Consider the following 26,997-nt stretch of genomic DNA (forward strand, 5'->3'; position numbering starts at 1 on the left):
TTTTAATCAATTTGTCGATTGAGGCTTATTCTTTATCATTTTGTATTTCCAAACTGTTAACTTCTGCATCTTAAACAAATGCCTGGGTGCAGCTTTAAATTAAACGCTTCTTGTCTTGCATTTTAAAGGTTGATTGGCTGATTTAACAAGTGTATGATGACCACTAGCAATCCGATGCCCAGTGATCAGAGATCAGATGGATAGGGATCGAGGCAAGGCACAATGGAATTAAAATGATTTTTTAAAGATCCTGAGGCACTCGGGAGAGATGCAATTTAATATCTACCAATTCCGTATGGAAATTAAATGTATCCTGTAACATTTGTACATCCATTGTAACTTCTCCAAATGGAATTCAAAGGAAATGCAATAACTATTCAACACAATTCATTGTCAGATTTTATTTTTAAAATGTTGCATGGCCACTATTAAACTGTTTGAAATTTTGATCTCAAAACCTGGGACTCCCATGTGGGTTAAGAAAAATAAATGTAAATCCTCCTGGAAAGACTGGAAGCCTGAATGCAGCCCATAGGCTCAACCTTTGATCAGAGCCACATGCGGCAACCTCAAATTATTGTTCTCAGACTTAACCTTTCCTCTCACTTTGTTCTGGCCGTTTTCCAAAGAAGGACAGGTGGTTTTAGGGCATTTTCTTGAGTTACAAATCAAATAATATTTCACAGTTTTCACCTTTAATGGGCTAAGCAGAAGCCATTTGACAAAAGTCACTCTAGAGGTTGGGAGAAATAATTTATACTCTAGGGCATTCTTAAATCAGTTAACTTGGCAATATGAGATTCAGAAAAAAAATCTCACTGCTCCTTGCAATGTTGCATTGCAAAAGCTTCATCGTGTCTGTTTGTCTCTCTCCTTGGGTGGGTCAGTGTGTGTGTGTATGTGTGGGACTCCATGTTCAGAAACCAACGAATGGATTTTATGGGTCCTCACATGTTCAGTTTTCATTGGAGACAATGGTGCCACACGGCAGGCAATGAAATCGTGGGCTGCTTTCTCCTACATGGTATTCTGGCCAGGGAAGAAAACGAACGCCCTGGGGCAAGTTTTTTAATAAAATTAACAAATTTCATGCCTCAACCTGAAATCCAGAACTTGGCAGTGGCCAGAAATGAACAAAGTAATCCTAGATTTCATGCATTGAGGACTGCAAAAGCCAAAGCTGATAGAAAATAAATTTCTTCTTGGATTGACTGCAGTTACAAATGTCAATGCATGTGATAAACACGACCATCAAGGGGTTCTTGAATCTTGAGGAAATATATTTGGGGGAGCAATCTAAGCCTGTCTCCATGGAATCATTATGTTAATAAGCATTCTTATGTTTGCACAGTTGACATTCTGACTACACTTAATTAAAGAGGTTGGGGATTATAGATATAGGCTCATTTTGAGAATACCTACTGATGAGCAGGCTGTTAAATATTTAACGTGTAGAGGTAAAGACAGTATAATTACACAGGGAAGGAACATGTGGGCACTGTGTGGTACCCCAGAGAGAGGATTCTGGGCACAATCTGTTGGAGTTGATTAGGAAAGTTGGCCACAGATCCATTTGGGCTATGGAAAACCTCCAATGGTTCTTGGCATCCCCAGCTCCTGTTTTGTGAACACTACTACAGAACAGTACTATTTTTGGCATCCAATTGGATGTGCCCAATTTTTGATACCACTGTTTCTCAAATCCATCAAACCGTAAACAGACTGAAGAAATCCATGGTTGCCAGACTCCAAACCAGCTTCTGTATTTGCTGACAGCACCATCTTTCTTTCATATGCTTATCTCACTCACAACAATGGATTTCTTTTCTTGCCCTCTATATCCAGTCACCTAGATATTCAGACATGGAGTCCTATACATGTTTTTCCAACTCTGCCATGAGTGCTATCTTCCTTTCTCCTTCCATGCTGAGATAACCCCTCCACTAGTTTCATTCATCTGAAACCATCCTTTACCTGGCCTTCAGATTAATACCAAGATCTGCCCTTCCCTGAATAAAATACCTTGTGACCTGTCATGGCCTATTTGGGCTTCCTTTCAAAGCATAAACAGTCCAATCAAGACCAATCTTAGCTCCCAGTACATACGAGCAAGTACCTCAAGTACCTTTTTGTTCAGCGTGGTTTACTCACAGGTACCTGAGCACTTCATGCTTATTAGAACTTACATACTACTATTTGTCCAACCTGGTCTCACCAAGTGCTTATTCACTTGAGCAGAGGCAAGTTTATTTCTCCTGGGATCAGTCCCATCTCTCAGGAACTTAGGAGAATCCTGAGCAGGGATGAGAAGAAGCTGGCTTGATTAGAGGAAATGCACTTCCTTTCATCTTGTACCTTCTGCTTATGCTCTGGCTTGCTCAAAAATAAATAAACATTAAAAAAACATTTTTAATTTCTATTTTCTTTTCATACTTTCACAGGTTTTTCACTTGAATAGGGAACCACAGTGCTTTTCCTTCAGTGCTATCTCTGTGGCCACGTCTAAATCCCTCAGATTTCCATGCTTTATCTAGTTTAACCCACACAATGCTAAGAGGTAGGTACTATTATCTCAGGTTTATGGATGAGAAAAGTGAGATTTATGAAGGTTAATGCTCCCCAAGTAACACACAGGTAATAAATGATGAAGTCAGGATTCGAACTCATGCAGCGATTTTAGGACTGTTGCTCTTAATGATGTTGTCTTCACTGCACCAAACTCCCACTTTGCAAACACACATTTCATCTCTTTGGAAAATTATAATTGCCCAGGATCTGGTGGTACAGTTTTAATTTCTTTTATGTCCACCATATGCTTAGTCTAGATCTAAGCACCAAAAAGACATGTAAGAAAAATATCTTTTTGAAGAGAATCAGATACATTCAGGTGCTGAACTATGCCATAGAGACTTTAGATGTTTTAATGGTCTGAACCTGCAGCGTCCAACACCATAGCTGCTGGCCATCTATAGTGATTAAAATGTAGATTAATTAAAAATAAGTGAAAAACCTAGCTCCTCGGATACATGAACTATATTTTAGTTGCTCCATAGCTGCTAGTTTTATTTACTTAAAATTAAATAAAATAAAAACTGTTCTTTAGTCTCACTAGATATATTTCAAGTGCTTAGCAGCCCATGTGGCTAGTGGCTACTATCTTAGAGAATAGACACAAAACATTTCCATTGTTTACAGAAGATTCTATTAGACAGTGCTGGCAATATTCTATGTCCCCCAATATATCCCATCAACCTATGTAGCCAGAGACTAGGGATACCTTTCTAAATACTTAGTAGGAATTAATTTATGTAGTGGTTAAGAACCTGGGCTCTGAAGTTAAATCCTGGCATTGAAACTTACAAGTTATATGATCTTGGGCATGTCACTTATCTGGTCTCAGTTTTCTCTTCTGTACAATAGGGATCATAATATGAACTACTACATAGGATCATTTTAAGGATTAAAAGTATAAAGTGATTACAGTACTGTCTGGTTAAAGTAAGTAACCAAAGTGCTGTTAGCTATTATTGCTACAGATGTTAATATTCTCTGAACGGAAGTCCGAACCATAGAAATAGGTGAATAAAGTTTCTTATAACTTTCTCATGGTTTTAGAAGTTGGATACTATGGTTGTAATTGAGTGCAAGACACACTTAAGCATTCTCTCATGGCCAACTTCAGGAAATATATAACTGGATCTTTAGTCAATAAAGGTAGTATTAGGCACATATTAAATTGGGTCTCCAAAAACTTGCCAAATATTTTATTCAATCAACACGGTGATTCAATAAAAAATACTTTCAGGCTGATTAATGAAGGGACATGTGTATTTCACTTTGTGGAATTACCTTTTAGAGGTCAGGTCCTGTGCATGACCTGAACCCTCAAAATGCACTGTGTATTAGTACTTGTAGAATTAGTCCTAACATTCTTAGGAATGTTAACATGGACAATTTCAGTTCTCCCATCTGGTTGGGTATTGCATATAGATATTGGATGATGGAATATGTTACTATGACTATGTTAACACAGAAGAGTTTAAACACTATGCTGTTTTAAAAATAAGGAACTAATCTAACAATAATCAAGAACATTGGATTTGGAATACCATGGAGACACATGCCTAAGTGATAATATCAGGGGCTCCAAACAGCTTTCACCAGCTAATGGTTGTGGATTGTGAGAATACTCTTTGTTTTAAAGTCAGTGAATTATCTTATGGAAGCACGGTCCTGCTTCCCTGAGAGAAAAGACTTCAAACTGGCGTGTAACTACCAGAGAGATAGATGTAGGGCTGAGATAGGGCAGGACCACTTACTGATTCAGTCAATCTGAAAACCACATCGGCTCTGGCAATCATTGTTACATCCCACAGTCTCTCACATCCACTAACTTATTCATGCCATCCAATAGTATTCTCAGGCCTCTCATTACATTGCTCTAATTGCTCTATTTCCTAAGTATTGAGATTTTGGTAGTGAATACTGACTTTTTTGACATTTAATTATCAGTGTTATCTTTCTAGAAGATCCTGCACCTTAAAGAATAAAAATGTGATGCATGTAGATACGTCCCTTCTTGTGTAATGTCATATATTCACTGACTTATTTTCATTTCTTTTTGTAATTCTCACTTCTTCAGAGGTTATAATAAAGAACATTCTTAGCGTAGCAAATTATTTAAATCCATGCAGAGAAAAAAAATCGAGGACATATCTTTTTATATGTGGGATTTATATATAAGCTGTTATTTGAAGGACAAGGAATATTTCATGCTCTATTTTAGTTTAAATTCTCTCCTGGCCACCTTACCAAGTATCTGTAGGCATGATATTTTTAAATGAATTATAAGCTCAAAGTTTTCATATATCATGAAGGTTCTCAAAGTTTAAATTACTCCCAAGGACATTTATATCCATTTCCCTTTTAGAGTAACCAATGAAAACATGCCTTTACCCATCAGAATAATTCATGGGACCATCTCTTCTAACCTGGCTTCCACCTCTGGATCCTTGGAGGGTTGTTCATAATAAACAAACCACGAAGACAACATGACGAAGATAATAAGATTCTAAAAGTCTCTGTAATTGTTAAAGAAACAAGCCTGAGGAAAATTAAAGCAAGTTTCAAAAATGACTCAAACATAAATACAAAATCAGCAGTTCTGGTTTTGAGACAATCGTGAATTAAAGGAGGTTTTAGAGTAATTGGAAGATATAGATAGATAGGTGATAGATAGGTAGATATTTAATTATTCATATATGCATAAATGTAAATGTGACATTTAGGGGAAAAGAAATCTAAGCACCCTCATTAACACTACTATTAAGACATTTTAATATAGCATTGCAATGTCACACAAGTATTTATTATTTCGGTTAAAACAAAGATTTTCACTTCAGCTAGTAATCAGGATTTAACAGTGATCTAATTGTCTCAGAAGGTAAACCACTTCCTTATTCTGTTAAATCAGTCACCTCATGAAGGCCTCTTGGGTTATGGCAGCCCTGGGACTTGCAAGTTTGTTATTTGTGAATGGCCACACAGTTTAGTGCTTTCTTTAACAATCCACTTTATTAGCTCTATTTACATTTCTTATGTTCTAGTTTCTACAACACAACAATTTCTTCTACCTCGTGCTCCTCTTAATTCCTGGAATTGAAACTGCTAAAAAGTCATCAGGCTCATGTTTCGAGTGTTGAATTTTACCTGGGTTTCTGGACCTTTTGTTTTGGAATCTATTTAATTCCATTCTAAGGAATCATCAAATATTTTCTCTTGGGATGCCAAAAGCCAGACTTCCTGTGTTTTAGCTTAAAGCTGAGACATAACAGTGAAAACTAGCGGAATTTATTAAAATCAGATGTCCATCATTATAAACAAAGTCCTTTGGATATAATTATCAAATTAAACCACTTGCCCATAGAAAACACTGAAATTGAAGTGTAAATTAAAAGCAAAATCCCCAATACAAAGGCAATTCTCATCATCTGTGACATGGTCTGCTTTCTCCTGGTAAACTAAGCCTTTCCATTGCTGGTTCTCAAAGAAATTGGAGAGCTTAATAAGGTATAAGAGGAATTTCAGTGAACTTCCTATTATAAATGGAATATCTTGTATCGTAAAGAATGTTAGACTTGCAAAAATAGTTATGCCTCGTTACAGGCCATTGGTTGGGGTCATCTTATACAGCACCATGAATTCCACCATGAAAGTCTAGTTCAGAATAGCATACTTGCAGTCATTAGTAATTATAAATTCTATAGAAGTCGAGTGTGTGGGAGATAGGACAGATGTTCGTGCAAGAGTTGGCACTGAGGGCAAAGGAAATGCACATGCACCTATGAATGACTACTTGTCTACTGCCCCAAATAATTTTAGGATTGATGTGTCATGACTGCTTTGATCCATGGGAAAATTTGCCTGATGCAGAACAGAAACTGCAGCCCTATGAATTGAGTTGTTGCCCCAAGATGGACACTAGCGAGTGTTCAGAGGTTAAGAAATGCCTGCCGCAGTGTCTGTTGAATAGCCTCATACATTTTACCACCCTAACGGCATTAACCCTATTGCACCACATAAAAACACTTTCACATATGCAGAGTTCAGAAGTAAACCGTTTTCTAAGTGGAGTAAATTGATAACAAATGCAGCTCGTGACAGGCTGCTGGGTCCCAGCCAACTGTTTTCTTTCGCACTTTCTTCTTCTTCTTTCTTTCTTTTTTTTTTTTTTCTCTCTCTCACTGAGTAGTTAGTACTGCTTGTGGATTCTGCCAGCATCACAGAGAGAGCACAGCATATGATAAATATCCATGAGAAATGAGAAATATTGAATCAATGACTATAAAAGGAAGGCAGGGACCTGGGTGGGGTTAGATTTCAGCTGATAGAAAATAAAGTGTATTTTTTTTTAAAATATCCCTCTTGCTGCTTTTAGGAATGCACGTGAGCAAAAGCAAGTGCTGCAGCTAATGGTGAGATCAGATTCTAAAATAATTGCTTTGGCTTTTGTTCCTCAGGGTAAGAGTTGTGTTTCTAGACTGTATTTTCGAATAAGCTCTTGTCTTATACAAAGTGGAGACCAAGAAACCTTGAAGCTTGCTGCTAAATACAATTCTTAAATTTTTCTTTTTCTTTGGCTGAAAGGGATTGATTTTCTATGTTTAGGGTCTAGGAGGTTTTAAAAACATGGCATTTCAGGATCTATTAGCTGGAGTCCTATCATATTTACTATGGAATTCTCTGTGAGTAAAAACTTATCAGATTTATATTATAGAACTTCCTGCTTAAGAAAGACTTTGAAAGAGGTGGATCTTATACAAATGCTTGAAATAGCTCCTTGTGCTGATTTTATATCCTGCTGAACTGTAACATCACACAGTCCTATGTGTTTTATGAAAAGAGAACCGGAGTTTATTTACTAGAAACAATATATGTTTACTAGCAACATTTCCCCCAAACACAAAGTTGTGAATATTCTAACTACCTTGAGGATAAACAACTCTTTCAGGTCCTAAGAAAGTAACTTATGCACCAAGGTATCCATTTATTACATGACACTAGTCATTTGACTGACCTAACACAGCTTCCTTGCGGCTGGCTCTAATTTACAACTTGATAGCAGCTGTCACGATGAAGGAACCAGGTTCATTATCTGATTTGTTTCTGCCATCCCTGCACTCACGAGTCCATTAACATCAGGGATATGTGTTTTTTAAATTACTGAATTAGTCATACTTCCATTAAAAGAGTAGACTTGCGAAGTAAAATAGAACAGCCTCTTACTACGTTCCCTTCCATTTCTCTGTCTAGTTGTTTCCATTTATTGCATCAGAGGACACACGGCGAGCCCTGTTCTCAGTGGGCGGGGCCTCACCTGCTCTATCCTCATGCACAAACCAGAACAAGGTCCAGACCAGCCACTCAGTAAACATGTGTTGTATTAATGAATTTCAGAAGATGCATGGATAATACCCACTGCAGGGTCTGTTGGCCAGGCACAGGTGAGGTGCCCACCTTGCACCTCATGTTAATACTTTCATGCCAGTTGTCTTGTCTTTAGGATGTTTTAGATTTAATAACTGGCAGGTTTGAGAGGAGTCAGGAAGCCCAGGAAGTCTGATATCACTGGATTGTCTGGACTACAAGTGCTCAAGACCTAAACTAAAAATCAAGCTGCTTTGCCAGCTTTTCCCTCCTTCCCTCCCTCCCTCTCTCCCTCCCTGCCTTCTTTCCTCCCCTCTTTCCTTTCCCTCCCTCTCTTTCTTTCTTTCTTTCTTTCTTTCTTTCTTTCTTTCTTTCTTTCTTTCTTTCTTTCTTTCTTTCTTTCTTTCTTTCTTTTTCTTTCCTTCCTTCCTTCCTTCCTTCCTTCTCTCCTCCTCCTCCTTCTTCTCCTTTTTACATTGGAGAGTATCTATATATCAGGGACCTGAACCTTCTCTTGACAAAAATTAACACAAATTCTCTGAGTCTTCTCAGTTCCAGTCTGTAACACTGACTTGATGAGACTTGATCACAAAACATTTAAAAAATAAATCAAATAAGTATTTATGAATCACTGACCAATCATACTAGACCCATTGAAATTGTCACAGGCAACTTGTAAATATTTGGGGCCTATACAGTATTCCAGCAATTCTGTATGTTATGGCCATTCAACATCATCAATTGTTTGACAACACTAATTCAATACAGTCTTATTTACTATTTTATTCTATATTTACCAAGGTACGGCTTCCCTGACATCTTGGACTAGACTAAGTCTTCCTGCTCAGTAGTTACTTATCATCCTGTGCTTCTATTTTCCTAACACTTTATCACAGATGATTATAATTAATGTAACTACATTAAGTTCCCCCGGCATAAAAAAAAGCATGTGTCTAGCTTATTCAATATGGCGAGCTCAATTAATAGGTTAAGATTATTAGAGTCTTGCTAACTGGGACAGTCTAAACTATTAGGCTGCAAGGTTGGGACACAAACATCTTTAGGTCTCACTTTTACGAAACTATAGTGATAAGTTTCTCTTATACTTGCAGTAATAAACATCCTCTAGTAGTTCAGTGATTAAAAAAAATTACAAAACAAACAGAATTTTTTGCCTGTCGTCTCATCAGCACATTTTTTCCCACACACTTGTTTTCTTTGACCATTTTTTACAGTCTATTAAGTCTTAGAAGGTACCAGATGTTTGGAGGAGGCTATCACACATACCCTAGATTTTAAAGTAGATGCATGATTTACTGCAGCCACATAAACATAATTTCAGCCTTAACTTTTGTGCTCATGAGCTAGGTGTAATCTACAACATGGCCCCTTGTCAAGTAGAATAGCTTTTATCTGTGCAGTATTGATATCAATGCCAAACACTCAAAATAACCACAGGATATCACTGAACACAAATTCTGCCCTCAAACTGTTGCCCTTTAGGAAACTTTAATCTACATAAACATTTTCCAAGGAAATACTTTTGCATCCAGGCAACATTCAAAGGTGAGGCTGGAATAAGCTGAGGACGAATTTCGAGCAACACCTGGGGTAAGCGCGTAAGCGGCGCCTGTCAATGCTCTCTCTTCCGAAGTCAAATCTGGTCTTGCTAACCTAGAAATCTCTCTGCCTTAACCCAGAAGTACTCATTTTCATAACAAAAGGGTTTTGACTATAAATGCAGTTTTAATTTTTTTCAATTTAAATAAAAGTTATTTGAATTTCAAACATAAAAAAAAAGAAAAAAGAAAGCATGGCTCCGAGGAGGGAGAGCCGACTGCAAACCACTCTTGTGTTTCCCGGGTCCTGCTTCCATCAGAGGTGTAGCCAAGCCCACCTGTCCAAATAGGTGCAGCAAGTTGAGGCTGGGCTGGGCTTGGCCCTGAGGAATCCTACGGCTTCTAGAAAGCAGCTGAAAAGTTCTGGCAGAGGCGATCTGAGACTTTCACGTTCTCTAAAATGGGTCTGCCAGCATCTTCTTCAAAGTTGTCGGCAAGTTTTCAAAAATACAAAAAAGCTCTTTATCCAAAGCTCTTTTTTCCTGCCATAGCTAATTTATAAAAATCTTTTGGGCACCTACCCTGTGCAGGGCACCAAGTTAAGTTTCCTAAAGGAAAATGAGAGAAATGCATCCTAAGTAGACTCTTGATTTTTGTCTAGGATTACAACAAAATGAAAATCAAAAAACTATGGAACTTCAGAAGTGAATGGAATACCATTGGGGTTTTTAGCTGAACACTTAGAACATTTTATTTTGTCAGTGAATTAACCTATTTATTGACGAATCCACACAACAACTGAATTCAAAGTAATTACAGTTCACTTTCTTTTTGAGAGAGAGAGACACAGAGAGAGAGAGATGGAGAGAGAATGAGCAGGGGAGAGGGGCAGAGGGAGAGAGAGAGAATCTGAAGCAGGCTCTATGCTCAGCACAGAACCTGGTGCAGGGCTCAAACCCACGACCCTGGGATCATGACTTGAGATGAAATCAAGAGTTGGATGCTCAACCGACTGAAACACCAGGCACCCCATAACTCACTTTCAATTAATTTGTGGAACAGTAAAAATCATGAGAAGGTAACACAAGTTAGATTCTTGTCTTTATTGACCGTTGATTGCATCCATTGTTAACATTTACAAAGAGGACATAATAAAGAAGCATAAAAATGTATAAACTGGGGCATGAATGCAGCAGATAGAGATGGCACATGTGACTGACAGCACAGGAGTAAGGAACTAATGGAAAAATGCTAGAAGTCCAAGAGTGATGGGCTACAGATGCCAACCAGAGAAAGGGCTTTATAGATTACTGTTTGATTATTGATTTGCTCACTGGTCTTCCCTGCTGCATTCGTGAACCCTGTGACACTGTAATCTTGGATGCATATGTGGAAAACAGAGGTGGCACATTTGCCTGATCTATGTAACAAGTTTGTGAATTGATACTTCACATCGGGACAAGTATCAGCAAGAACATATTTTGCTCCAAAAGTCTATGTTGGGGGTCAATTCTTAGTCCCTGAGCAGAACCAGAGGAAACAAAAAAGGAAGAATTTTCTCACTGATATCCAAGACTAATAAAAAATGAGATATGGGAGCAAAGGGTATATGAAATATATTCATGTAGGAGTAACCACCAGGTTCTCTTTTAATTAAAGTACATCCAACACATGGTGGGTTCAGATTTTGGTTTTCAAATCAAATGGTTTTCTAGACATTCAATTTCACATCTAATTGGCATCCAGGAAAGCCATCTGATTGAAGGTATAAAGATTTGTTTTATGTTAAAGTAGCCAACGAGCACTGAAGAGAAAAAGCCAATAAGGGAGTCGCGGCTGCTCTTCTAAGTTAAAAGCCTCATAGTCTCATTCGTAATCACGTCCTGCTCAAAGTAACAAAACCCACATGTCCACCTTCCTCAATAAGGTGCAGGCTGGGCAAAGACAATTTAACTGCGCTATAAATTAGGGTAGTTTCAACCAAAACACATGAACAATCTAGATGACTCAAAGCGATGCAATGAGGTTTAATCTGGTTTTAAAATGTGGCAATATTTTTAGATTTCTTGATGAGAGTACTTTTTAATTAGCATTATTTGGAGAGTGTCTTTGCCAAAATTAATCTAAATTCATATTTTAGAAGATCGAGTTATTCTTATTACCTTTTTAAAAAATTCATACTCCCGTCCAAAATCTTAGCAAAGAATCATATCATTTCTGAGTTAGAAGGGTACCTTAATGATTAAACTTTTTAAATACTTCCTCATTTTTCAAATAAAGTAACCCAAGATCATGCAAACAGATTTTGTACTCCCACTAAAGGGAAAGAGAACAGCATTTCAATTTATTCTCCCTGAAATGATTTCTGGGATTAAAAAAAAATTTTTTTAATGTTTTATTTATTTCTGGGAGAGAGAGACAGCATGAGCAGGGAGAAAGCGAGACACAGAATCTGAAACAGGCTCCAGGCTCCGAGCTAGCTGTCAGCACAGAGCCCGATGTGGGGCTCGAACCCACGAACCATGAGATCATGACCTGAGCCGAAGTCGGACACTCAACCGACCTAGCCACCCAGGCGCCCCTCTGGGATTTTGTTAGATGAGTTCCGTTGGAATCTACCCACTCTAAAATCGTTTTTTAAAACTTCCAAACCATTGTCCCTGGCCTTCCTAAGCATAATAGCGTGTTAGCTGGGTTTCACTGACCAAGGAAGGGCAAGGCTTGCAACCGAATCCCATCTTTTGCACCATGAGCTTAGGGTTTGCCGCATTCCAACCCATCTTAGGTCTTTTTCCTACCCTACCCCAATCTTAGATGTCAGAAGACTTGACGCCATGCCTTCTGGTTTAGAGGTCTGCATAAACGATGAGGGCCATCCCCACCCCCGAAGCTGAGGAACTGCGTTGTGATGTGCACACTCTTCCTGTCACCACGAAATTGCAGTAAATACAATTGAAAGTACTTTTATTTGAAGGCCGTTTGTCAGAGGGGAAGAAAACACATTTACTCTTTCAAGGCCTGTGTATTTTCCAGGAAGAATCCAGCCTGTAAAATGTGTCCTTTAATCCCTGGATAGCAATTAGGGAAATATCCTTTGGCAGCGCGCACTGCCTCCTGAGCGATTTCTGCAACTCAAGACCAGAGCCGTGACTCACAGACCTTCCCTACTTCTTCCTCACCTTTCATCCTACCTTCTAAAGGCAGGAAGGCTGTCTGTCTCAGCCAGCACACTGGACGCCCCCTTCGCCACAGAACAAGGAAGACTTGCATATTTTTGCAAAAATACTGAGCTATTTTCATCATGGATATCTAAGGAAGGAGTGTTGTACTACTATTTGTGACAATGTTGAGGTACTAGAAATAAGAACTAGTGCTGTGGATTTTCTTTTTAAGGAGATTTTTTCCCCCCTAACTTGTCCCTTTCCATGGGAAAGCACAGAGACTCAACAAGAGTACTTTTATCTTTGTCAGAGAGAGCAGCTAATTCACTACGGCTGGCTGGTGCCATCTTTACCAGGACCGGCCCTCGCAAACATACGGGGTACCCTGTTTTTCAGGATTTAAGCAAAAAAGAAGAAAAATGCAGCGTCCTGTTTATAATTTGCTAAAAGCTGTTTTCTGTTTTTGTTTTCGCATTTAATCCTCTTTTGCATCGGAATCGCCACAACTTTGGACCTGCCCCATACACGTGGGCCTCTCCCACATCTCCTTCTGGTTACCTAAGTCTTTGTAATCTAGGTCTCAGATGCATTTAAAGCCTCCTTACCTATAAACAGATTCCATTCCGTGTCCAGATCAGCCTGATTGGCCAGGCAGCCCTTCATGACATTCAGGCAGTAGTTGTTACAGGGTCTCACGGTGGGAAGGCCCCGGCAATATGGGCAGTACAGCATCTTCATGAGAGCTCGGAGGCAACCCGGGGCCGGGCTGACCTACAGATTGATGCACAAGAAGAAAAAAAATCAGAAATAAGAAGGACGGAAGTAAAAGATGTAACTCATTTTCTCCTTGAAACAAAAACAAAACAAAACAAAAACAAAACAAAAAAACAAAAAGGAGAAATGACTTTGAAAACCTCCCGCAGTAGAGCAAAGACACTAGTAGAATCTTAACCCTCGGTAGTGCCTGAGCTCGAAGCCAGTCCATTCCTGTCGACTTGGTCGACATCATAATAATCAATTTTCATCAAAGGTCCCCATCAACATTTGGATATCTATGTCATCGTAATTCGGCCCTAAAACCTGGACACTGTTTCATTGCAACAGAACGTGAAATGACATAATGCACATGAAAGCAATTTGCCAAGTTAAAGGCTCCATAAAAATGTAGGTATGATTAAAGTTTAATGTGACACCTTTAGAAAATTTTCCAACTGGTTATTTGACCCTCTTTCTAAAGGAGGCTGGCAGATACACTTCCTTTGTACCTAACTTTTTAAAAAGGATCAATAGCAACTTGTCTGGCATTTCTAAGATCCAGTCCTGCTTCGAAGCAATGAAACTGCCAAGGCAATGTCTTCAGGCATTTGAAGCTTTGCAGTTCTGGGAACTTTGTGGAAAATGGACCCCAGTGTGGATGTGAGGAGAAATCCTTGAAGTAATTCAACCAACGACGGAGTGGCATTTGCCTTGAATGAGAAAAGCTGAGTCCATCGGTTCTAAGCCACTAAAATCTCCTCTGGACTCACTGAAAATTCTAAGTTGACTTCAAGAGGAAAGACTATTTAAAACGAACCAACAACTGAAAAGTCTTTATTATGACTAGTCGCAAAATTATTACCATATTTATTTGGTTGGTTCCACATAATTTCGGTGTTTTCGTCAATTAGCCAAATGATGCTGTTCTTGTGTTACACACATGAGGACAAGCCTAACTTGTGTCATTTGGATCTCGTGGAGACAACACTCTTATCACACAGAGCTGAGCCCATTATGTGTCAAGGACATTTAGGTATTGACAAAGCATAACATCAATGTAAAGGTGTGCCAATAAAGGGTAGTTCTGCATAAATAGGTACTTTCCACTACTCTACCTATTCTCTGTCATTTCATCCTTTGCCTAGAAACCACATTTGCATTTTGTTTTGTTTTTAGTTTTTAGTTTTTGTTTTTTTACTTCAGTGTATTTGACACACAATGTTACATTAGTTTTGGGTGTACAACATTGTGATTCAACCTCTCTATATGTTACGTTGTGTTCATTGTTAGTGTAGCTATCATCTGTCATCACACAACGCTATTACAATACTAGTGACTACACTCCCTATGCTGTACCTTTAATCCCCGTGACTTATTCATTCCCTAACTAGAAGCCTGTATCTCCCTTCCCCCTCCCCCATATTGCCCATTCTCCCTGTTGCCTTCTGGGAACCATCTGTTCGCTGTCATTATAGGTAGGATTCTGCTTTTTGTTTGTTTGTTTATTCATTTGCTTTGTTTTTTAGATTCCACGTATGAGTGAAACCACAGGGTATTTGTCTTCCTACACGTTTGCGGTTTTCAACGCAAGGCTTTGTTTTTTGTAATGTTTCCTTACTTTTATGATATATACTGCCAAATGGCTTAATCCATTGTTTCAGAAAACAAAGCTATTTATTTATTTATTGAGGCACTGAAGACTCTGGTGGTTCTTTTGAATTTGTTTGCATTTTATTTCCAAAATGTTATACAAGTTTTCAAACATACAGAAAAGTTGAAAGGCTGTTATAATGTATAATACCCTGGCTCCTAGATTCTCCACTTTCCTATACTTCCTTTTTCGAATATCCACCCATCCTTCTATCTACCCATTAATCACTTTACTTTGTATGCATTCAAAGTAATATCCTTTTGGTTTTTACTTTTCCTTGTAGGTTAATGTTGGCTTTGATAAAAGAGGATTTTATTAAAAAGATCAACAATAGAAAGTTAGTGTATTAAGTACTTCAAATCAAATAAGTGAAGTAAAATATAATTGGCCTTACTTTATAAAAATACTTAGAGAATGGTTTAATATCCATTAATTTTAAAATTTACTTTCTAACAACAAATGAAAACAAAAAAAATGGTACCAAAATTGAGGAGTCTGGTGACTTAATTTTTTTAAAACATTTATTTATTATAGAGAGACAGAGTACAAGTGGGGGAGGGTCAGAGACAGAGGGACACAGAATTCAAAGCAGGCTCCAGGCTCTGAGCTGTCAGCATAGAGCCCAACCTAGGGCTTAAACCCATGAACTGTGAGATCATGACCTGAGCCCAAGTTGGGAACATAAACTGACTGAGCCACCCAGGGAAGCCTGGTGACTTTTAACTTGAGCGCACATTTGTGTCATGGTATCTTCTCCAGATAGGCTATTTTGTGAATATGGTAAATTCTACCCACAACTGAACAATACTGTCTTAAAAATTTCTTTTATCTATATATATACATATATGTCTATATATATATCTATATATATCTTTTATCTATATATAGCCAGTCACAGAAAATAGAGAAAATAATTCTGTATCCTCCATACAAAATTTATGTGGAATTTCAAATTCTTATGCATTTTACGTATTTGATATGGTTGCAATCCTACAAACTTGTGTCAACAGAATTTTGTTTTCCATAGCCTTGTGACTTCAGCCATGACCCTGATGCCTTTCTCCAGAGACCAACTCTATTCTCACCTGACCTGGCTAAGCAATTGCATCCTCAGACTGTGTTGGATTTTTGGTTTTCTCTCTATTGGTATTGTAGGATGCTTTGCTTGTTCTCACTCAGTATTCCAGGATCAATGTAGAGCCTGTGTCCATACCTGGGATGCAAATTTGAGATCTCTTAGGCAGTAGGGACTCTGTCACCTTTATAACCTGCATGGGTCCGCAAAACATGCACATCATTAAAAGGCATTGTGATTATGATTTAGGCCCTCAGGAAGTGCTTTGTGAATTGAAGTCTCTAGTGTGTTCCTCAATTTCTTGGCCACTTTGAGATTCAAGGAAAAAAGGAAAAAACCGTTTTATACATCTTAGCATTCAACTGTTACTTTTAAAGTTTGTTTTCAAAGAGGCTATTGATCGCACTAATTCCTAAGCTTTTTTATTTTTTTTTTAATTGTGCTGGAACCAGTACAATTTTCAGTCTGACATTTTAGAAGAGTCTCCTCTCCAACTCAGGGTAGCGACGAACAGAGAAAATTGAACAGCCTTAATAACCTACAAGAACAATGTTGTTCACGTTAAATGTGGCTCTCTCAGTACCTTCGGAAATGACATCCCTCCTGGTCAAATAAAGGGCATCTGGAGAAGAAGAAAAGGAGTGTGGAGTATCAAAGTTTAAGCTTTCATGTTCACAGACCCATAGTTTTTGAATTGACACAACTGCATGCTTGAATTAAAATAAAAAAGAAATCATCACTTCAAACTGAAGACTTAGAAGTAAGCCTCTGAAAAGAAGGTTGCTTTAAATGCCAATGGTGTGAAGGATATTTCTAACCATTGAATACTGTTTTATAATTGTTCTACAGCAATTACAAAAAATAAAATATTTTTTATTTTTAAATATAGACTCACAAGATGATGCAGAAAGAGTGGAGTCCTGGGTATGCCTCACTCACCAATGTCACTTGATGGTGACATTTCAAATAGCTGTGGTAGGAATTTCTAAACCAGGAAATTGATGCTAGTATGTTACCATGAACTGGTCTGTAGCCCTTCTTCAGTGTCCATGAGGTTTTCAACCTCCATTTATTTGTCTGTGTGTGTGTGTGCGTGCGTGTGTGTGCACGCGCACATCTGTGCAATTTTATTCCATGCACGGATTTGTGCAATGATACCATAATCAACATAAAGAACTTTTCATCACCACAAAAAACTCCTTTGTGCTCCCTCCACCCTAGCCTCTGTTTCTGTCACCTTCCAATAATCTATTTTTCATCTGTATAATTTTATCATTTCAAGACTGTTATATAAATGGAATCATATAATATGTACCCTCTGGAGCTTCACTTTTTTTTTTTAAACTGAGCATAATGCCCGTGAGGTCCAAGTTGTTCTGTGTATTATACACTGCATTCCTTTTTATTACTGAGTAGTATTCCTTTGTTTGGATGTAACAGAATTTAACTCTTCATCCACTGAAGGCTATCTGGGCTGCTCCAGTACTTTACTATTAGACATAATGTTTCTATGAGCATTCATGCACAAGTTTTTGCATGAACATAATTTTTCATCTCTCTGGAATAAATGCTCAAGAGTGCAGTTGATGGGTCACATGGTTAGTGCATGCTTAGTTTTGTAAGAAATGGCCAAACTATTTTCCAAGGGGCGTTTGAACATGTTACATTTCCACAGGCAGTGTGTGAGATATCCAAGTTCCCTTGCCAGTGTTTTGTACTATCACTGTTTCTTATTTTAGTCTTTCTAGTAGATACATTATCTGTTTTTAAATTTATGGTGAGGCTCTTCTGAGTAGTATCCATACTAGTATTCCAGCCTCAGTAGGTTGGAACAAGACTTAGATCTAAAATCATGCACCAGCCGGTTCTCAGAAAATATGCAACATTAAAAACAATTCTGAGTTAGTAAATAAAGTTTATGTTTAGCGAAAACAAAATTAAGGGGTTCTAAAAACTCACATTTAAAATTTAGAATGGTGTAATATCTCAAACATATAGTGTGGCAAATTTTAAAAAATTGCAAACTATTAGACAAAAATTTTCTCACTAAAGAGAATGTGTTCATTTAGCAAAAATAAAGAATAAAATCCATGTTGAGAAACAAGATGTCAAATTTTTTTAGTTAATGTGGATATTTTACTATTTTTGAAAAACATAGCTGTAACTTCTTAGATATTGAAAGTAGACCGGGAAAGGGCACCTGGGTGGCTCAGTCAGTTACGTGTCTGGCTTTGGTTCAGGTTATGATCTCTGGGTTCATGGGTTCAAGCCCCACATTGAGCTCTGTGCTGACAGCTCAGAGCCTGGAGCCTGCTTCATATTCTGTGTTTCCCTCTCTCTCTGCCCCTCCCCTGCTCTCTGTCTCTGTCTCTCAAAAATAAATTAACACTAAAATAATAAAAAAAAGAAAGTAGACTGGGAAATAAACTTAGGTAAATCAGTAAGTTGAGAGGTGTATAAAAGTGGTATCCACTTAGTATGAATATTTATTTGTGCTGTCACCTAACTTTTACTGTCCTTCACCACCAGTATCCCTTTGTCAAGAATGCACAACACGGGGTGGGGGGAGGGGGGCTGGATAGTCAATGGTTCCTACTCCATTATCCTACTATTGAAAAGATGGACACAAGTTTGTGAGCCTACCAAGTAAGATTCCAATATCAGTTCCTTGCATCTTGGTTTTAGTTCTTCTATTAATTTCTTTTGATGATGTTTATATATAATGACATTAATAATCATTTTATAGTTGGTATTATAATTGACTAGTTTTAATAATCATATAATTTATAACTTAGCTTTCTAGTAAAATAACAGAAAAATAAAATAACATAGAAATAATTGAGCTTTTGGAACCTTGTGGTTTTCTGTCATTGTTGTTTGTTTCTTTTTTAAAAGGTGAAAGCAAGATACACTGAAACATGGCAATAAATATAAAAAGAACCCTTAATAAAACTGTATTGGGAGAGAAGAATAAGACTTATTTACCTGGCTTCATCACGTGTATCAGGATGTTATAGCAAATAATTCTTACATTTTCTAAAAGTGATTTAAGGCATAGCACACCCATAACCAAAAAATTGAAATTCATTTCACATCCTTAATATATGTAAGATTTTTTGTATCTGGACCATCGTTTATGCATTAATGTTCATGTTAGCTATTTTTAATAGTATCCAATGTAAAACAAGTCTATTACTTAAAATATTTTTAGAAAACAAGACATGTCAAAGTTATAAATCTATATTTATACACAATGAACATATACCTAGCGAGTGCTTGTTTCTATGGAAATCATATAGCCAAAATAATCCAATAAATCTATTTGTCTTCTGTTCCCAAAAGATAAACAAGTTAATGTAAATAAATTATTTAACAAATTAAAAACGTGTTTTGAGCAAGACTCCATGCTATTCTCCACAGTTTCTAATCTACGGTTGTATGAAATGATGAGATATTTCTACTCATCATCTTAACATATCATAAAATTCTGAAGTGCCTTCTGAGGCCCTCAAGAAAAATTAGATTACATTCATAGTAGTTTCATGTTAGGTAATTTTAATTTTTTTACACAATCTATAACCTCTAAAGAGGCTCTGTAAGAAGTTCATGAGAACTTAAATCTGTTTCTTCTTTGTTCAGTCATGCAACTTTTATTTATCGAGTACTTAATGGGGATGAATAAAGAGATCTCAAACCAATGTCAAGATGCTCAGAATACATTCATTTCCAGATCACGTCAGAGAAAAACTTATGTGTCTTGAGGAAGTGCAGTGGAAAGGGGACCCAGGAAAGGGCATTTAGTGTAGAAGGGGTGTAAAAACTCCCTTGGGCCAAAAGGTGAGGGGCTTGCAAATGAGGATACCAACCATCGTTTGATCTCAAACTCTGTTCAGGCAAAAGGTCAGGGGTTGAGCAACCTAGCGCCTCCTGGCTGCAGCAAGCCCCTGAGACGTGAATCTTTAGTAAACATTGTGATTAGAATGGTCAAATATGTTCTTCAAGCAACTGTTAAGCAACCTCCACCTCTAACCGCAAAATCCTCTCGCTTCTGTACACTGGCTTCACCCCTCTCCCTATATAAACCCTGAGCTATGGCTCGGCGGGGCGCTCTTCTGAGGACTCTTTGGGTGCTTGGGGGGGGGGGCGTCCGGCCGGACTAAAATAAACCTGAATAATCAACTCCTTTTGTGTTTGTGGGCTTTGTCCTCGGTGATTCTCCTTTGGAAAAGGTGGTCTAACAGTGGGAAGCAGGAGTCCGCAGGGAACGCTTCTGAAAGAAGTCAGGGAACAGACATCTGTAAGGTCACCACAGGAGGTGGATGACATCAGAGAAACGGTAGAGCTGGGGATGCTGAGAACAGTCCTTCCACTGAAGCAACCAATAAGCAAAAAATGACAGACTTGGCTTTCTCAGAATTTTGAGATTTAGTTAAAAAACAAACAACTTAGCGGCCAGGAGAGTGCTTAATAAAGACAGAAACTGCTAAATTTCAGTAAAAGTCACTGCTGAACCTCCAGCCTTAAGATATTTACAAAGGGTAGCATGAGGCTGGAAATTGGTATCAGAAGGAAAAGTAGAAAATCCACAAATATGTGGAAAGTAAACCATACTTCTTGTATAACCGATAGGTTAAAGATGAAATCAGTAGGGAAATTAGAAAATACTTAGGTGAATAAAAATGAAAACACAGATACAAAAACTTATTGCCATAAATGCCTCCATTTAAAAGAGAATATCTCAAATCAATAACTTCATGCTATACATAAAGGATTTAAAAAAGAAGAGCAAACTGAAAGGAAAGTTAGCAAAAGAAAGGAAATGATGAAGATTAGAGTGGAGGAGAAGCTTGGGTTTTAGTCTGTTCTTTTTCCAGTTCCTTAAGGTATAAAGTTAAGTTATTGATTTGAGATGTTTCCCCTCCCAGAAGTTGGGAGAAAGGTGTGGGATCATCTCTTCCTCTGAGCCTCTAAAAAGAATCAAAATGGCCAATACCTTGGTCTCAGACTTCTGGCCTACTGAACTGTGAGGGAATAAATTTCTGTGGTTTTAAATCACGGGTGGTAAGTTATGGTGGCCAAGAAAACTAATGAACACACCAACAAATAGGTAACCTTGATAAAATAGACACATTACTAGAAACATAACCTACCAAGACTGAATCATGAAAAATTATAAAATATGAATAGATCTATAATAAGGAAAGAGATTGAATTGGTCATCAAAAGCCTCCCAATAAACTCTGGGATGGCTTCACTGGTGAATTCTATTAAACATTTAAAGAAGAATTAACAAAATCCTTCCTAAACTCTTCCAAATACATAAGATGAGGAACATTCTTCCTCTAACTCATTCTAAGAGACCACCATTACTTGATAGCAAAACCAGACAAAGACATAGGAGAAAAAGAAAACTGTAGACTGATATCCCTTTATAAATGTAGATGAAAAAAAAATCCTCAACAAAAAACTAGCAATGAATCCAACAATACATTAAAAAAATTATACAGCACAACCAATGGAATTTATCCCAGGAATGCAAGGGAGGTTCAAGGTAAGAAAAACCAATCAATATTATAAATCATATTCATAGAATAAAGGGAGAACAATACACATGGTAATCTCAGTTGATGCAGAAAAAGCATTTGACAAAATCTGCCACTCATTCATAATAAGTACATATGGAAAACTAGGAATCGTATAGACAAGCACTTCCTAAACATGATAGACAGTGTTTATGAAAAACCCACAGATGACATCATTCTCAATGGTGTAAGATTGAAAGATTTCCCCTACGATCAAAAACAAGACAAGAAGGCCTGCTTTCACCACTGCTTTTCAAGATAGTACTGAAAATTCTAGCTAGAGTCATTAAGCAAGATAAAGAAATAAAAGTTGTCAATTTGAAAAGGAAGAACTAAAACTACCTCTATTCGCAGATGACATGATCCTACATCTAGGAAATCCCAAAGCATTCACAAATAATACCTTATCAGAGTTAATAAATGAATTCAGCAAAGCTGCAGGGTACAAGATGAACACACAAACATCCACTGAGTTTTTAATACTAGCAATAAACAATCTGAGAAAGGAAATTAAGACAAAAAATTCAGGGGTACCTGGGTAGCTCAGTAGGCTAAGTGTCCTACTCTTGATTTTGGCTTAGGTAATGATCTCATGGTCCGCGAGATTGAGCCCTGAGTTGGGCTCTGTGCTGTCAGAGTGAAGCCTGCTTGGGATTCTTGCTCTCCCTCACTCTCTGCCCCTCCCCTTCTCACTCACATGCTCTCTCTCTCAAAATAAATGAATGAATGAATGAATAAATGAATGAATACTTAAAGAAAAAAGAAGATAATTTCATTTACGTTAGTATCTAAAATACTTAGGAATAAATTTAACCAAAAAGATGATAGAATTTTACACTGAAAACTATTAAGCATTGTTGAAAAAAATTAAAGAAGACCTAAATCAATGTAAAGATACCTTGCATTCATGTACTGGAAGACTTACTATTGTTAGGGTAGCAGTACTAGTCAAAGTGGTTTATAGATTCATTGCAAACCTTATGAAAATTCTAACAGTTTTTCCTTGTGGAATTGGAAACGCCAACCCTCAAATTCATATGGAATTTCAAGGGACCCAAAGAGTCAAAAAAATTGAAAAAAGAGGAACAAATTTGGAGCAATTGCATTTTCTGATTTTAAAAAGTACTACAACTTGATACAAAGCTAAAGTAATCAAGACACTGTGGTACTATCCAGCAATCTCACCTCTAGGTACTTATTCCCCCCTAAACTGGAAATGTTCTGGAAGAGATATTTGCACTTCCATGTTAATTGCAGCATTAGTCACAGTAACCAAGAGGCAGAAACTTCCTAAACATCAGTTCATTGACTGATGGGTGGTTAAGGGAAATGAGGTTTGTGCATACAATGGAGTATTATTCATTTCTTTTGTTGCATATTGCAACAACATGGATAAACCTTGAGTACATTATACTAAGTGAAATAAGCCGGTTACTGAAGGACAAATACTACAAAATTCTACTGACATGAAAAATCTAAAAGTAGTCAAACTCATAGGAGCAGAAAGCAAAATGGTGGTTGCTGGGGCTGTGAGGGGGAGGGAAACAGGGCGTTGCTAATCAAAGGACACAGAGTTTCAGTCATGCAAGATGATAGAGTTCCCGAGATCTTTTGTACAACTATATGCATATAGTCAACAATACATACTGAACATTTAAAATTTTGTTAAGAGGGTAGATTTCATGTATTTTCTCACAATCATCATCATCATCATCATCATCAAAACTGTGGTACTGGCATAAGGGCAGACACTTAAATCAATAAAACAGAGTTAAAAGACCAGAAATAAAAATTTTTAATGTTTTATTTATTTCTGAGAGAGAGAGAGAGCGTGAACAGGGGAGGGTCAGAGAGAGAGGGAGACACAGAATCGGAAACAGAAGGCCAGAAATAAACATACATGTTTATGGGAAATTGGTTTTTACAAGGATGTGAATATCATTTAATGGATTAAGAACTGTGTCTTTAACAAATTGTATTGGAGCTACTGGATATTCTCATGAAAAACAATGAAGTTGGACCTGACTTCAGAACATGCACCAAAATTTCTCAAAATGGATGGATAACCTAAATATGAGCAAAACCTATACAGTTCATGGAAAAACCTACAAAGGGTAAATCTTAATGACCTTTGATTTGGCAATGTATTTTTAGATATCACTCCAAGGGAAATAATATATTGGGCCTCATTAAAATTAATAGCTTTGTGTATCAAAGGACATTATCATGTAAGTGAAAAGACAACCAAACAAGAGAAGACAATGTTTGCAAATTATATGTCCGATAGGGGTCTTGTATTCAGAATATATACTGGACTTCTAAAACTCAGCAACAAAGAGACAAACAACCCAATAAAAAATAAGCAAAGGATTTAAATAGATATTTCTCCAAAAATATATAAGATGTCTCAGTAGCTCATGAAAAGATGGTCAAGATCATTAGTTGCTAGAGAATGAAAATCAAATTGAGATATTACTCATACCCCTAGGATGGCTGCAATAAAAGAGGCAGACAATAAATAAGCATTGATGTGGGTGCAGAGAAATTGGAACCCTTATATATATAACTGATGGGAATGTACAATGGCAGTCACTTTGGAAACATAAAACTACCATATGACTCAGCAATTCTAGTCCTAGTTATGTACTCAAAGGAAATGAAAATATACACCATATAAAAATTTGTATATTAATGTTTATAGGAGCATCATAGCCAAGACCCGGAACTGGTGAATGGATCAACTATATGTTTTATATCCATTTAGTAAAATATCATTCAGCAATTAAAAGGAGTGAAATTCTGAGATGTTGCATCATTGATGGATGACCTTTGAAACAACATTATGTTATACTGATGAACTCTGAAACTACATAAGTCAGTTACAGGAGATCCTGTGATTCCATTTATATGCAAAATGTAATGTGTAATTCCATTTACATACAAAATGTCCAGAATATACACATCAATAGCCACAGAATGTAGTTAGTGGTTGCCAGGGGCTGGGTGAAGAATGAAAGAAACAGAGGTTGGGGGTGGAAAGTGACTGCTAACAGGTACGAGTCTTTTTGTGTGATGAAAATATTCTACAGTTAGATTTCAGAAACATTAATTCTTGCCCAATACTGTACTGGTATACTAAGTACCATTGACATTTACACTTCAGATTCCATTGATGTTTACCAGTGAACTTTATGGTATGTAAATTATATCTCAATAAAGCTGCATGAAAGGCAGATGGAAATGCCTTTAATAAATTCCTGCTACCATATTTGTAAGTTTTACAGAGGAATTACTGAGCTAGAGATACATTTCTTTATCATCTAACTAGAACTTTATTTATCCATGGGGTTATATAAAAAACTATTTAAATAATGTTAACCTTGAATTACATTATACCAAAGTTAGTTTGATGTGCATGACCTGAATGATATTTTAACACTTGCTTTCAAGAAGTCACCTATTATTTCAACTTGCTTGCTTAATGGTGGTGTGGTGGAGATGAATTACTGTGTACACAAACAGGAAACCTTTAGGCCATCCAATTCAGTTTGAATATTGATTAAAATGTGTATGCTCTAAAATCATCTTCTCTCCATCTTGTACCATTGAGAGAGAACAAGGATAAGACAGAAAGCAATCATGAATTGCAAATCAGAGCCTGAAGGAAACATATTCCCTGCGTGGATGACAAATGTTTGTAGCATCATCGTGATAAAAATTCAGCCTATTTTTAAAAAATGTAACTTACTTATTAGCTAGAAACCCCCCTAGAAAAGCATGAGGCTTATGAAGCATTCGCAAGCCATAAACGGATTGAACTTGTTGGGTCTGGGAGAAAATGAACAGAACTAATTTGCATACCTAATAGAAACTGCAGAATTTCAAAAGCCAAGTCTAAGTACCATTGATGCTGTACAACACTTACAAACAAAATCAGGACCTGGGAAGTAAAGTGAGTTAAGGTCTATGTCAGTTCTTGCCAGCCAGCTCTGTTAGTGCTTGTCAGATTATGTCACAAATTCAGTGTTACCTAGATCCGGTTCCAATGTTTACTTTTATTCCTAAAACATAAATAAAACTGTCACAGAAGTTATTAAGTAAATATTATTATTCATTTTGGAATAGTTCCAAATAGCACTTTCACGCACGTGCGCGCGCGTGCGTACACACACACACACAGAGGATATTTCTCATCATTGGAATAAAATAGCTCTTTCCACTAGTTAAAAACATCTTTCAGAAGGCTTTCTAATGTTTACCCAATAGAACACAACATCATTTTAATTTTACCTTGCTCCATCATCATGAGTTCGTGGCGATATTGCCTTTTATATGTGCAGTCGGCTTGACATTCTACACTTTGCCCAAATGTAAATTTTCAAATGTGAATACAGGATGTAAAATAAGATTCCTAAGTGTCTCATCAGGGAATAGTTGTCTGCCTCAGTCAGAAATTACAGTTTAAATATTACTTCATTTAGAAGAAACATTTTAGCAGTGACTTTCAATATGAGTCATTGATGTGAGAATCCACATTGGTAAAAGCTATGAATTCTAGCCTCTGCACAGTGGAACTAGCATATTTATAATGTTTCTGCTTTGGAATATACACAGTCTGCCCTTAAAGTAAGGGGATGTGGTATTTTTAAGAAAGTAAAACCAAATCATTCATTCTCTAATGAACATGTATAACTTTAAACGCCTAGTGTAAGGAAGTGGCATATGGTAGGAGGTGAATAATATTAAAATATGTCTGATAGATACAGGAAAATAGGCAAATACCATATTGTGTTTTGGTAATTTTGATGCACAACACATGGATATGAATTTTGTGTTAATCTTTATCTCTCTCTCTCTATCAATCTATCTTACAGTTCTCCACAAATAGTAATATGCCTTCCTGTCAGTAACACTGACGTTATCCAGCTTATGGATAATATAGTTATTAGCACACATAGAGATTCAATTAGTAATTTTATTTCCTTTTTTATTCATCACAGTTTTATTTTTTTAAAATATAATTTATTGTCAAGTTAGCTAACATACAGTGTACACGGTGTGCTCTTGGCTTCGGGAGTAGATTCCCATGGTTCATGCTTATATACAACACCCAGAGCTCATCCCAACAAGTGCCCTCCTAGTCGCCCGTCACCCATTTTCCAACTGCTGGCCCCTCATTAAACCTAGTCTCTATGGTTTTCCTCCTCCTCTGTTTGAAACTATTTTTCCCCTTTCCTTCCCCTATGGTCTTTTATGAAGTTTCTCAAATTTCACATGAGTGAAAACA

At 37.2% G+C, this 26,997-nt stretch overlaps 1 protein-coding gene across 1 annotated transcript in view; it reads right to left on the reverse strand.

Annotated features, from left to right (window-relative positions):
* GPC6 (glypican 6) overlaps nucleotides 1–26,997 on the reverse strand; it is a 1,100,804-nt gene that overhangs the window by 335,275 nt on the left and 738,532 nt on the right. Inside the window, exon 4 of the mRNA XM_077780097.1 lies at nucleotides 13,252–13,417. Coding sequence (XP_077636223.1) covers nucleotides 13,252–13,417 — 166 coding nt within the window. The remainder of the gene's footprint in view (nucleotides 1–13,251; nucleotides 13,418–26,997) is intronic.

This window comes from Crocuta crocuta, unplaced genomic scaffold (assembly GCF_008692635.1).
Source record: "Crocuta crocuta isolate KB4526 unplaced genomic scaffold, BGI_CrCroc_1.0 scaffold188, whole genome shotgun sequence".
Taxonomy (NCBI): Eukaryota; Metazoa; Chordata; class Mammalia; order Carnivora; family Hyaenidae; genus Crocuta; species Crocuta crocuta.